The 14,076-nt window shown below is 39.1% G+C and overlaps 1 protein-coding gene across 1 annotated transcript in view; it reads right to left on the bottom strand.

The window, feature by feature from the left end:
• SPTA1 (spectrin alpha, erythrocytic 1) overlaps positions 1-14,076 on the bottom strand; it is a 65,428-nt gene that overhangs the window by 38,723 nt on the left and 12,629 nt on the right. The window contains 10 exon segments of the mRNA XM_076000262.1: positions 1,473-1,595; positions 3,250-3,493; positions 5,911-6,092; positions 7,559-7,763; positions 9,104-9,259; positions 9,404-9,481; positions 10,921-11,031; positions 11,585-11,722; positions 13,599-13,700; positions 13,814-13,949. Coding sequence (XP_075856377.1) covers positions 1,473-1,595; positions 3,250-3,493; positions 5,911-6,092; positions 7,559-7,763; positions 9,104-9,259; positions 9,404-9,481; positions 10,921-11,031; positions 11,585-11,722; positions 13,599-13,700; positions 13,814-13,949 — 1,475 coding nt within the window.

The raw sequence follows: 14,076 nt of genomic DNA on the forward strand, positions 1-14,076 counted from the left end.
TCCTAAGTGAGATGAAGCAGTAATACGTGCTGATTGGGGATAGACATGTATGTGTGGTAGTGAATGGGTTGCTATAGTGAAAGACAGCCTGAAAAACAGAACACCCATGAGTGAATAATGCTCAGAGTTCCAAAAACACACCTTCTGTAAACTGAACAGAAAAATCAACAGATTTCCTTTTCTTCCTATAAAGGATTTATCACCATAGGAATTACTCTTTCACTCTAAACAATGAGAAAACAGGGCAAACTTAGATACAATGATTTTCAGACAATGAGTAGAGGACTATGACTCCTAAGAGAAGGGAAAGAAATGAAATATGTCCTATAATTGCCACAGCTTATTCCTTTGGAAGTTTCTGGAATGCAGTTCGGGGAGGGCTAACTGAAAAAGAACCTACCAGTCTCCTCTTCATCTCCTCAACTGAGTAAGAAAACTACTTTAAATATATATATTTAAGAAAAAAAGAATTCAAACAAAAGGATGGAGAAATAAGTGCCATGCAAAACTAATCAAAAAGATATATTAAAGTCACACTAAATAGACATCAGAACAAAGACTATCACCAGAAATAAAGATGACTATTTCATAATATAAAGATTTAGCTTAATCAAAAAGACATATTAATAACAGTCCTTAGTGTATGTGCACATAATAACAGAGCTTCAATATACATGAAATGAAAACTGATAGAACTGAAAAAAAAAGCAGACAAAATCCACAGCTACAGTCAGAGATTTCAAGGGGAAAAAGGCAAGTTTCTATAGTAACATAGGAATCCCAAATAAACATTTGTCTGCCTGAATCACTCAGTTGGGATCTGAACTTTTGCTCAGCATACTGAATTTTAAGCTACACTTTGAAAACTGGATACTGGCTGGCAGCAATTGATTGTCAACGAACAGAAGGAAAACCTGATGTAATCTACATTGCTTGTACCACACCTGCCTATGATATACATTTCTAAACATCATATTTAAACAGTAGAGATTTCTGAATAGGGAAGACTAGAATGAAGAGAGGCGCTGAAACTACATAAAGTGAGAAATATAAAGACATGGCACTGTTTATCATAAACATAACAAGACACTGCAATCCTAAAATCTATCTTCACAGATCTAGAAGCTTCCACATGAGAAAGGGACCCGGTCTGTTTTGCAGGGCTTTGGAACTTAGACTCTGAATTCTGTAACTTCTACAGAGAAGCATATTGATGATTAAGGTAACACATTTTATTTTAATAATTTTGGGTTTACTAAATGTGGAATACTGGCTCATGAGATTGGATGATTCCTACTATCAGAATATACAAACAAAGCTTTATACTCATCTATCAGAAATGCCCAAAGAAAATTGGGTAGGAAAACCAATCAGTTTTTTTTAAATTCCCTCGAAACCCTAAGATTGTACAAACTTCTTCCCAGAGGTCTGGCGTAGTGATTTCTGGCCAACTCAGTCTGAATCATACGTACCTTCCTCTACCATTTTGTTTCCCCTCTCTGTTATTGCTTGAATGCGTGGCTCGTGGTTGTTGATGTCTGCCAGGATGACCTCGTGCCTGTTGAGAAGATTCTTGGAGGCAATCAGGCCCTTGCCTACAGACAGAGGAAATTTCAAGGTTTGAGATTATCCTGGTGTATGGAAGTAGTGTGCCTCAATTTCTTAGAACTCTTGGGTCTAAAGGTTCTTCCTGGTAAAGTTCTAATCATTGATTGGGTGCCCTTAAATGTATAACATCTGCCTCAGTTGACTGTACTCATTTTTGTTATTACCCTTGCCTCTTGTACTAAGAGATTCCAATTCATTATCATACAAAAGATAATGGAGGCCGGGCGCTGTGGCTCACGCCTGTAATCCTAGCTCTTGGGAGGCCGAGGCGGGCGGATTGCTCAAGGTCAGGAGTTCAAAACCAGCCTGAGCAAGAGCGAGACCCCGTCTCTACTATAAATAGAAAGAAATTAATTGGCCAACTGATATATATATATATATAAAAATTAGCCGGGCATGGTGGCGCGTGCCTGTAGTCCCAGCTACCCGGGAGGCTGAGGCAGAAGGATCACTCGAGCCCAGGAGTTTGAGGTTGCTGTGAGCTAGGCTGATGCCACGGCACTCACTCTAGCCTGGGCAACAAAGCGAGACTCTGTCTCAAAAAAAAAAAAAAAAAAAAAAAAAAAAAAAACAAAAGATAATGGAGAAATCACTGTCTTTTTGGAAGGTAGGTAGAAAGGCAAGTAAATTCTTAGCTTGAATGTCCGATATTATGCAACCAATTTTCTTTTGGTATATTTTGGTATACAAAGCAGGATCTTCCACTTGCTAATTTCTATATACTTCAGAAAGTTATTAAATCCCCTAAATGTAAGTTGTCTCACCATGAAAAAAGGCACAATATTACCAGTTTGAAGATTTATTTGTAAGGATTAGAAATAGCTCATAAAAGTACTTCACTTACTGACTGGCTTTAATCAGCACACAGAAATACCACCTGCCATGGATTTCCTCCATCTTATAAGATCTGTAATTCCTGCTGTCTGCTTCATCCTCTCTGTCTCCTAATTGTGCTTTAACTTGCTCCCCTCCAAACTTTCTTTCCCAATATTTTCCATTCAAAATATCTCTCCAGAAACTCTCTGTACCTTTCCCATAAGCCTGAGGTTTTTCTCTTCTAGGAAGTTTTCCCAGACTAACTCTTTCATTGCCCTCATTGTGCAGCCCCTCTGATGCTCCCAAACACATGCACAAAGTTGCACTGCATTTACATGGGCTTTTTTTCTGTACTTCAGTGTAAATGAAGTCTTGGGTTCATTGGTGAACTAATACCTTTCAAAGGAAAATATATGTTATACTTTGCTACTTCACTTCTTTTACCCTTGTAATAAATAGCTCATATAGTTTATAAAAGGCAGCCACCAACAACCTAGATGGAAACAGTGTCTCAAACATTAACTACGTCTGCTCAGCCAAGGACTTTCACAGTAACTTCAGTTTCAGAGCAAGCAGCAAAAAGTTGAACACCCTAGCTCTTCCCACAGGTCTTGAATTCATAGCATTATTCGTGTCTCTTTTTAGGAGGGGAATTTTTTAGTATTTTTAAAATATTTTTATGGGAGACTGGACAAAATTTTCATGAGTCTGAAGGGGAAGAGCTGAGAGAAAACTTTCCAGCCCCTCACTACCATATCCCAGATCTCAAGTAATCTGCAGACCCTGGTGTCTCCTTACGGCTCAGCCTGCTCAGGCTGTACTAACCAAGGTGGGTAGAAGCTGCTGAGGGTTCAGTCTCTTGGATCCAGGCCTCCTCATCCTCTGTGTCTCTGCAGATCTGCTGCAGACGGAGTAGGTCAATGAGCTTCTTCTTCCGGGTGGCCAGTGGCTCTTTCAGAGCTTCAAACCGGGACACCAAGGACTCCTGCCTTGCCCGCATGTCCCCCGAATCAGGATGTCCTGCTTCTTCAAAATATGCAGCCAGTTCCGTGAGGGTGTCCACTTGATCCTAAGGGAGAAATAGAATGGGTGTCAGGAAATGACATCATTGAGTGGGAAGTGGTGGCAGTTTGGTGGGGAGGGAAGGTGCATGGGAGAATCAGCTCCCATATGCGCTGTGTTGGGACCTCAGTCTAAGTCAGCGAAATGGAGCAGGAGGGGTGGCTACACTGAGGACCACTCATTACACTGAGGACAATTTATAGCAAAGTAGTTCTCTCAAAACACATTGTAGAAAGTACAAAATATTTATAGAATGCTTCAAGGAAATCAGAAATATCAGAACTGCAGAGCTTTAAATGGCAGTGTTGATAAATTTAGGCCCGAAGGAAAAATATAGGAGCCTTTTTCTATCTCAGTTTCCCCTTCCATATTCTTTCTGTCTCTTTAGAATGAGCTGAAACTATAAATAAATGGGAACCCCTCAGGCTTACTGTTTTTGCATAGCAGGAACAATTCCTATGAGATGAAACGTGATGCTACAAAAACAAGCGTCAGAACCTCGGAAAGAGAGATGTAAAGGCATTGCCTTGGCCACTATCTAGTTATCTCCACTTGGGCCATATCTGAGAAAGAAAGGATTCAGAACCAGGAGTCTGCAGGATCTTCCTATAAATAAAATTTTTGTTGCATGCCAATGTGGTAAAATAGTTACAAATCCCTTTTTTATTAGTGAGATCAACTATAACTGGCCTGGCAGAAACACAGCACCCCGGATTTTTGTCTGTCTGCCTGTTTTACTTGTTTGTGTGTGTGTGTGTTTTAATGGAGGTTGTTGAGTGGGGGTTGGTAAATAAGAAAATTTCTTCCGGAAGTGTAGGTGCATTAGGCATTGGTTTGACTTATCCTAGTTTGCCATCCAGTGCTCAATCTACAAAGAGTTTGATCTATCTCTTCTCACTTTGGAAAAGAAAATGGCTATCAATAGCTTCTTAAAACATATGCTCACTTCTTCATAAAATATTGAAGAATCTGTAAAGAATTAAAATTAAAAGCTCTCACTAGCCATCTGTTCTTATTTCTGAGGACCCTGGAAAGCATCATAATAGAGTGATTTTCAAACACAGTCATTATCACTATCATTATAGATCCACTCTACTCTTTGAAAACCTCTAATCTACATAGTGCCAGGTGGCACAGGCTAGGGAGATAGTAGACCTGGCTTTTTGTCTTGGCTGCCAGTCCATTGCCATTTGATCCTGAGAAAGTTCTTTTACCTGTTTTGATCTTAGTTTCCTCATCTATTTAATGAATACTTTGGGTTAGAGGATATTGAAGAGCTTTTCCAGTTTTAACATTCCCTATCTAAAATTCCCTTTGCAAGCATCATATCTTAGCCTCTTCTCCCACTAGGAGAACCAGTTCCTGGTGATCCCTTGCCCTAACTTTCCCAAATGAAGTCACACATTCCTATTCTCTTATTTCTTAATTTATTACATACATGGCCCATCTTCTTCAAAATGTCCTTTTTTCTTTTACTTTTAAATAAAAAAGTAAACAGATTTTATCTTTACGTCTTTTGAAACTCTGTTCCTCCACTTAGATTGAAAGGCTTCTTTGTATGATTTTCCTACCTGCAACCACTTACTTTATTGAAAGCCCTGTGGAGCCATCCCTAAAGCCATATACATGACTTTTTTTTTTCTGTTTTCTATAGAGTATTGTGTCTTTCCCATTTAGCTCAGAATGACCAAAGAGCAGACAACATAAAAATGTATTTTAACAGGACAGATTACAGGAACCTTTGAGAGAACAGCAGAATCATTTTTAAATACAAGCTAGCATTCCTGGGATAAAAAATTGAGTCACTGGGAGTGGATTTCCACTGAATTCTTCCAAAACTTATATATAGTATTCATGATCTAGAAACTTATTGGGTAAATTGACTTTAAATAATAGTCTGTGTGGGATATTGGGGGAAACATTCCTGAAACCAGGAGCCTAGACATCTGTATCGTAGTCCTGGCCCTGTTGTTAATTTTCTTTGTGACATTGGGAAAGACACTTTACTTCTGTGGGTTTCAATTTTCTTAACTGAAAAAAAAAAAAAAAGGTAAGATTCAAAATATCTTCGAACTTTGAGTCATAGAATATTTTAACAGGAAAAGGCTATTTTATCCAAAACCCTTATTTTGCAGGTGAGGATACTGAGGCACAAAAAGGTGAAATGACCTACCAAAAATCACCTAACCAATAATGGATAAGGTTATACATAAAACTCAGATTTCTGGACTGAGAGAAGAGTGTTAGGTCTACAAGAGTCAATAAAGTCTTACATCAGCCACATGGTTCTGACAAGAGACTTGGGCACCCGGGTGTCCTTGGTTCTTTGCTCTATTAATAGTAATAATAATAATTACTTATCATGGGTGTGATCAGAATATATGCACCAATTGCCTACGATTGACCAAAGAGCTAATAGCAAACCTGGCGGGCAGCCACAGCCGACTCTAGGAGGCCGTGTTTCCTTAGTCGGTTCTGCACGTCGGCCAGGCCTTTCCCGTAATCTTCTGAGGTGACCTGCCACTCCACCTCGTCCAGCCAGCGCTGCAGGTCTTCTGCATTGTTTTCAAATTGCAGCTGCTTGTTCGCCTCGTGCAGCTGGGTCCCTGGGAGAAGACAATTGCTATAACACATTAAGCATCATAACTGCTCCTATCTGCACTATAATGCACCTTCCCTCAATTTAGAAAACAATATAATATTTTGATATTCCAGAGAGAAGACGTCCCTTTAAATTTGTAGAATTTTGATGATAGAATTGCTTTTGAATATAGTGGCATTCTGAAAACAAAAACAAAGAATAAGTGATATTCCCTGGTGAGGTATAGTTCTGCTGTGCCAGATATTTAACCATCTTTGGTATTTTCATATGTTATTTGTTACTCTCTATTCAGACCTCTTTTTCAAAGAAATTCAAAACTGAACACCCTACTTTTTAAGAGAAACATAATATGGGATGTTGGTTCGGTTTGATATTTGGAAGTTTCTTTTTATAAATGTCTTTCACTGAATTTTGCTATGTCCCCTCATAGTGCCTGTCCTTCATCACAAGCTATGCCTCACAGTTTTCTTTTCCAGAAAATTTATTACTCATACTCTGTTCAGCTAAATTCTTTATTATGTGACCTTATAGCAATTATTTGCATTCTGCAAAGCAACTACTATGTCTCCCAAGAGAGAGTAGCCATGCCAATTTATTGTTATAGCCAAGTTGGATTTTTGTTATCCTAAAGCAAAAATCAGAATGACATCCTAAAAGATAAGTATGACATATCTCTTTATAACCAGAGCGGAGTCATGTTTCTAGGTTGGTGTCCATAACAAGGGATGTACTGACAGAAAAAACTCATTATCTGTATTAATTGCTGACATTGGTCAATTTTCCAAAGTAAGAGGTGTATGGAGGAATATGACACTCCATGCAAGCATTAACACTCAACTGGAGCTGTCCTGAAAGGTGAGAATTATTTTCCATCCCTTTCCTAGTACATGGATCGTAAAATATAAATAGATACTAATCAACAAGACATGTGGGATTTTATTCAGAGCTTATAGCAGAGTCTGAACACTTTCAGACAGGTGAAAACAGCAACAAGTGATCAAGATCTATAAGAATAAAATATTATAGGATCATCACATGTGACGCCAACAATCTTCGAATGTCTAATTTAATCACCTGGGCCATAATATCTTGTCTAGTTCATGGAACCCAAATATGTGCACTAGATTTAGGTACACGGCCAATACTGAATCCATAGTTCATGAATAAGCTGTTTAAGAGAAAGAAAAAAATAATAGAAGAAAAGTAAAGAAAACAAAAGTAATTTCAGCAGGAAAAAAAAAATAAAACCTCTACATATACAAAGGAAACATAAAATTGTGTTAAGATATAGTGTGCTCAGTTTAGGTTGGATTTTAAAAACGTCTTTCCCATCAAAAGGAAGACACAGGGAGGCAAATGAGCAGCCTTCCTTCCCATAGAGGTCAGCAGATAAATCCATGGTGGGAAAGATGAATGTGGCAGGTTTCAGCATTTAGGAACTGACCTTTCACCAAGACCTCTGCTTCCTACCTTTCTGTGCCGTAGCCTCCAACAGCTCCTTCCAGAGGCTGGCAACTTCACTCAGGCGAGCGGCCACATTGTCAGAGGCATAGTGACCACCCTCGATCATCTCCTGGCCAGTTTTCTCTAGGTTATTGAGTAGGATCTCATTAGCTGCCAGCTCCTCTTCAAAGACTTGCTGCTTTTGAACCCGGCTCTTCAAGTTCTGTGTGTCCTAAGACAAGATGGAAGGGGGTTGGGGGGAACATTACTTGAAGAATGAGGGGCAGAAATTTTAACTATGGGGGTTGCTTCTCACTGTAAATCTCACTGTACTAAGAAGAGGATACAAGGGAGAACTGCACTAGTCCAATGTTTGGAAAACTCACGTGACCCTTCTCTCCTTCTACACGTGGCAGATGTGGCTAACCAATCCAGGACTTATTTCCACTGAGCCCAGATACTGCCTGAAGATCATTTTAAGTATGACACCCCATGCGAGCATTAACACTCAGTTGGAGCTGTCACGAAAGGTGAGAATTATTTTCCATCCCTTTCCTAGTACATGGATCATCCACGCATTAGCCGTGCATATAGATCTGTTTATTCAACATAAACTGGAGCCATAATTCCTCTAGAGAATCCAAACACACACAATCTAGTTTCATAGAATGAAAGTTACAGATAAGTGTTCATAGATCTATCGAGATATAAGAACAAAAGGATAGTGAGTACACACCTAAGACTAAATGATATCTGGAAAAGTAGACACTTTCAAGAGACACTGGCCTAGAAATCAAGAGAGTAATTCTAGCCCTGATGGTAATTGTTAAGCTTTGTGAGTATACATGTGTATGCATAATAGTTTCTATTATGGAACATTTTTTAGTTCAAAATATGTGTTTAGTACAATTCTGAGAAACAGAAATCTATGGCTTAGAGATAATTCAGGCATTTCCATAGTCACACAAACTAAAGTAAGAATTTAAGCCCAGGTTCACCTTCTCCAGAGTTCGTGCTTCTAACCTTTTATGTTAAACTACCTTCTAAATAACTGGATAGCTTTGGGCAATTTACTTATCAACTCAGAGCCTGGTTCCCTCATCTATAAAAGTAGAGATTGTTCCCTTCCAGCCACAAAATTATGTCTCTATTACATCAAACTTTTAGGATATTTTTGAGTTTCTAGTTGCTTTCAAAAACTGTTAATGTATTTCTGAGATTAGAGAGCCCTTCCTACTAGGAGTTCGGGGGAGCAGAAAAGCTGATAAAGGGACAACAGCAGCTAATAAGGATCATCCCTACCCTTCCTCCACTCTGTTAAGGGTCACTGGATGTTGTGCCAGAGGAAAGGGGTGAGGAACAGCAGGATATAGAATAACCAGAATATCGATTCTTGATTTGTAACTAGATATATAATCTTAGGGGAGTCGTTGCCCTTTTCTCAGCCTCTGTTTCCTCATCTATAAAATGCGAGTAACCAGCTGAACAGCGAAATCCATTTGGCTCCAAGATCATAATTCCATGAAACTAACTCCTCATGAGTATATCCAGGGCCTGAAAACTCCTGCCTACCTTGTATTCTTCATCATCTGCCAACTTTTTCTTTTTGTTGATCCAGTTCTTTAGGTCATCTGAATCCTGATACAGTTGTTGCAAAAGCAACGAATCTTCCAGCAATCTCCGTCTAGTGGCAGCCCTTTCACGTAGGGCATCCCGCCGGGCCAACAGCTGCAAAAACCACGAGCAAACTCACTGTCAGCAAAACCAAACATGGGTACATGAGATTCAACTTCCCCCCTGGTCGCCATACCCCCAACAGTTTCCCTGACTCCAGTGCACAGGCAGACAGAAGCTCTGGGCCATTAGACGTACCCCATCACGAATAGCCGCAATGTTTTTTGAATCATAATGGTCATTGTCAATCAATTTGGTTGCAGTCTTGTCTAATGTCTGAAAAAAAAAAAAATAGAGCGGTTTTCCCTCTGTGACCACTGGGTAAGTGGTCACAGTTTGAGTAGTTGTTTAAAGATGAAGCATAACAACATTGGAAGGTCTAACAAGTTGGAAGGTCAGAAGATCTAGGTCTTCATTCAGATTTCTGTTATAAATTATATTTCAAAACATATACTTTAGGCATGTCAATTACTTTCTCTGTGCCGCAATATATATCCAGGCTACAGTAAATGAATCCATATCTCACTACAAGCTAAATATTTGATTTGTGCTTAAATATCAAGAGGAAACACTATTAATGATACAGTTACGCCCAGTGGTACAAGTTTATCTGTCCATCTATTTATCTATTCATCTATTCTTCTATGATATGTATCTGTATCTATATCTACATTTATAATTCCAGCTACATGGGGAGAGGAGTCAGAAATTGTAGAGGCAAATTTTTACCTATATTTATCCATAATCTCCCAAATTGCTACAGCTTAGAATTAATCAGAATGGGAAAATGATCTAAAATAAATGATAGCACTTTATACACAATAAATTATTTTACAGTGTTAGCTTTTCTCCAATGAGAATCAACAGAAAGAACATGCATATGGATTAATAATGGACCACATTAAGTTCCAAATTGATTGGAGATTAACAAAGAAGGCTTGGAATTTGATTGCTGTTGCTGCGAGTGGTGGTGGTATGTTTGTACATGTGGGAAGGGGGAGTTAAAGTCAGCACCACCCTAGAAGACAGCCACAGACATATAATATATTGGACCCATGAAGTCTTCCTTATACTCCTTTGAATCCTGCTTATATATTGATAAGTCTTCTGGACACTGTAAGGTTCACAGGAAAACTCTATAGTAGCTTAGATGAGAAACACAAAGATGAAGATACACTGTTAAGGAAAAATATGCTATGAAGGAAAAGAGTAGATATTACTTAGATATCTAGATATTACTAGATAAAACTGTATTAAGATATTACTAGAGAGGAACAAAGCAATAAAACAACAATCATGCACTTCATCAGAAAGAAAAAAAAAATGATGTACTAACTTGAAAACCTTTCCAAATATGCTTTGTAGACTAAGAAGTATGTTGATAAAAATGAGTGTGATTCTTTTTCTGGACACTTTAACTTTTTTTCTTTTAAAGATAAGTATGAAGTTTGGCTTTAATGCTATATCAACATTTTATATTTATAAAATTAAATGAAAGAGTTTAAAAACACACAAATAAATACTACTAACTATAGAACAAGCATAGAACTTAAGAATAATCCTCATGCTATTTCTGGTAGTCATAGGAGTGATTCTTTTATTTTTCCTTCCTTCTTTTTTCTGTACAAAGGAGTGATTCTGTCTAAGGACAGGTATTATATGAGATGTTATATACAAACAGGAAGACAGTGCCCAAATTACGGCCCATTTCTTACTGTAATCTTCTCTTCTTGGGCAGTAAAGGCTTCCTCAAAGTCATCATGCTTCTGAAGAAGGGCTTCTACGCTGCCGAGTGAGTTTCCCAGATCCTCGTTTTCCAGGAAGGCCTGTAGAAGACAGAAAGACACACCCCAGCTATGCTCCGTTAGTGAGAAACATTCCTCTTGGAATGTCTCTGACACAAGGACTAAGGAAGGAAGAAGAGGAAATGGTTAGAGAACAAGGGCAGGAATTAGCACAAATTAGGATGGTAGATACAGACTAACCTCAAACAGTAGGAGCTTCAAGCCTCCTTCCTGATGCTCTTATGCAATTTTCCTACCTATATTTCTGGGTCTATCCACATGGAATTCCCCAATCTAGTCACATTTTTCTCTTCTTCAGCCCTTATAAATTTGATGTTCATTTTGCCTTATGTTCAGTTATGGTTAAATCCTCTCTGCTATGTATTTAGGTATTTTCATATGCATTTGTTCATAAGGGAATTTGTGGTGGTAGCATTATAGAAAGGGCCTATCTTTTCTTCTTTGGATAATTCTCTAGTTCCAAGGACAAGTTTTGGCCCACAGAAGTGGTTATGAGGGTGCTCATAGTAGTCACGCTGGTAAGTGAGGGGGGGAAGAAATGATTTCTAGAGGTTGGTTGGACCCTTCCCACTACCTCTTGTCTACTCATCCAACTGTCCACTTGCTCGCTGTCTCTGTAGAAGAGGTGCAAGTCCAAGCACTGCTCGTACTGATGCTGACGCTTGTCCCACAGTTCCAGCAGGGCAGCCCAGTTGTTGGCAAGTATTCCCATCTTTGGAAAGGAGAAGGCAGTACATCAGGAAGATCATTTATGTTATTCTATGTTTATGTTACCTATTATGTTATTCTATGTTTATTGAGCATCCAATAAATGCAAAGCTATTTGAAGGATACAAAAATAAATAGGAAATAGGGTTTTCTCTTAAGGTATCAACATCTAAGCAAATGATTTTAGCATAAGAAAAATGGGAAAAAAGGTCATGAAAGAAGTACAATACACTTAATATTTATAAAGAACCAAGAAAGGACTAATTCTGGCAGGAAGAACCAGGGAGTAGAAGTATGGAAAAGCATAGGAAGTACTGTACCAGAGAGCAGGTACCAAGGGCTGGGAGCAGGTAGCAGGATTGTAGGAGGACATGATGCCATGAAAAAATGTTGTTATAGGAACTCAAGGTAATTGTTAGATTGTACCATGTGCTCTAGAGAAAAGTACAGTGTCTCAAAAGAAGTGCACATTTGATGAAATTCATAGAGCACTTAAAATGTCAGACTGAAAGGTTTGCATTTTATTCTGAAAAAAAAAAAATGAGAATGACCAAGGGAAGAAAAAAGAGAGATTCTTAAACCCATAAAAAAAAGCTTTTGTTTCTGGTCAAGCATCTGCCCAAGAAATTCCAACTTACTTTAGTTGATTCTGTGTTAACTCCATCAAAGGAACAGCACAGAATCTGAGAATCCCACGATAATAGGTGAGTTTTCAAGGACTTAGGGTTCTGCTATTGCTCTGGCAGAGACTTGTTAATAATAATAATAATCTATATTACAATATCCCCACAGAGTACTGGGAGAATTCAAAACATAGTTATCTCAACCTCACTCATTGCATAGTGCTGGAGGCTGTGGCTGGTAACTAGTGAGAAGCAAAGAGGCCTTCAGATCTTATTGCTACCATCATCCCCAGGAGTTCCTAGACTTTGCAACTGGAGCAAAATCTCCCTGGGTCAGGGCGCTGCAGTGAGGCCCTGAGATCCAGGAGGTTAGAATGATGGCAAACCTGTTGTCTTCATCCAGTGGAGTTGTTAAGTGTTTAAAGTTTTCCTGTTATTTAATGTAAATTTGAAAAACACAGATATAGAAAAATCAGCTTCATTTGAGGTTGTACAGAGGAAAGAAGAAAAGGTACAGGTGCCAGCCATGTTTCCAGCACCGTGCTAAGCACTAGGGAATCCACAGACAAAATAGGTGCAGTCCTCATAGAATTTACAGTCTGGAGATGAGCGTGGAAAGGTGACAAAACAGAGCATATGTCAAAAGGGAAAATGGTATGGAAGTTTCCTATTAGGTAGAAGCCAGAGTGTTTGTGACATAAAAGCTCAGATGTGAGGAAGCAGACACAGTGTCCTGAGACTTTCAAGTGATTCAATTTAACTACAACAGCACAGCTGGCCCTCCATATCTGTGGGTTCCACATCCGTGGATTCAACCGACTACGGAGGGAAAATATTTGGAAAAAAAATGCATTTGTATGAACATGTACAGACTTTTCTTTTCTTGTAATTATTCCCTAAACAATGTAGTGTAACAATTATTTACACAGCATTGACATTGTATTAGGTATTATAAATCCAGAGATGATTCAAAGCACATGGGAGGATGTACAGAGGTTGTATGCAAACATCACACTATTTTATATCAGGGACTTTAGCATCCATGGATTTTGGCAACCCAGGGAGGTCTTCGAACCAATGCCCCATGGATAATGATGGATGACTGTATGTGAAAGGGGGCACCATAAAAGTTGGGTCCCTATTGTTAACATGCTTAGATGACTTCTATCCTCCTCCCATTCAGAGATTATCATATTATTATGAGATTAAGGCTAAATATGCCATCAAAATTTCACACGCTCTATTAAACTACATTACCTTCTCCTGAACTTCATCGGAGGCTTCATGATTGGCATCCAGGAGGGCTCGACCAGTCTCATCAGCAGATTGAAATCGGTCATCGTAGGAGTCAATCTCATGCTGTGGCCACAAGACACAAGGTCTCAAAAGGCAGCAAGAAGCCTCCTAGCATTCCTGGTATTGAACCGAATCACCTGCCCCCTCCTCCTGCTGGGGAGTCTTTTGCTTTCTACCTTATGCTGCTGATGCCTGTCCAGCAGGACTTCCCCACCGGCCACATCGGTGGGCAGCTCATCAGCATTGATCAGAGCAGTCTTCTCCTTCATCCAGCCTGAGAGCTCATCGTAGTCGGACAAGAACCGCTGGTACCTGTGGGAAAGGTGAGGTCAAAGACAGGAGGGCGAAACTTGATGTGAAAGGACTCTGAACAAAGAGTTAGGGTTAGGTTGAGCTAAGATGTGTGAGTCCTTCCTCATTCTAATGGTAGCCCTCTCCT

The sequence above is a fragment of the Microcebus murinus genome, chromosome 2 (genome assembly GCF_040939455.1).
Source record: "Microcebus murinus isolate Inina chromosome 2, M.murinus_Inina_mat1.0, whole genome shotgun sequence".
Classification (NCBI taxonomy): Eukaryota; Metazoa; Chordata; class Mammalia; order Primates; family Cheirogaleidae; genus Microcebus; species Microcebus murinus.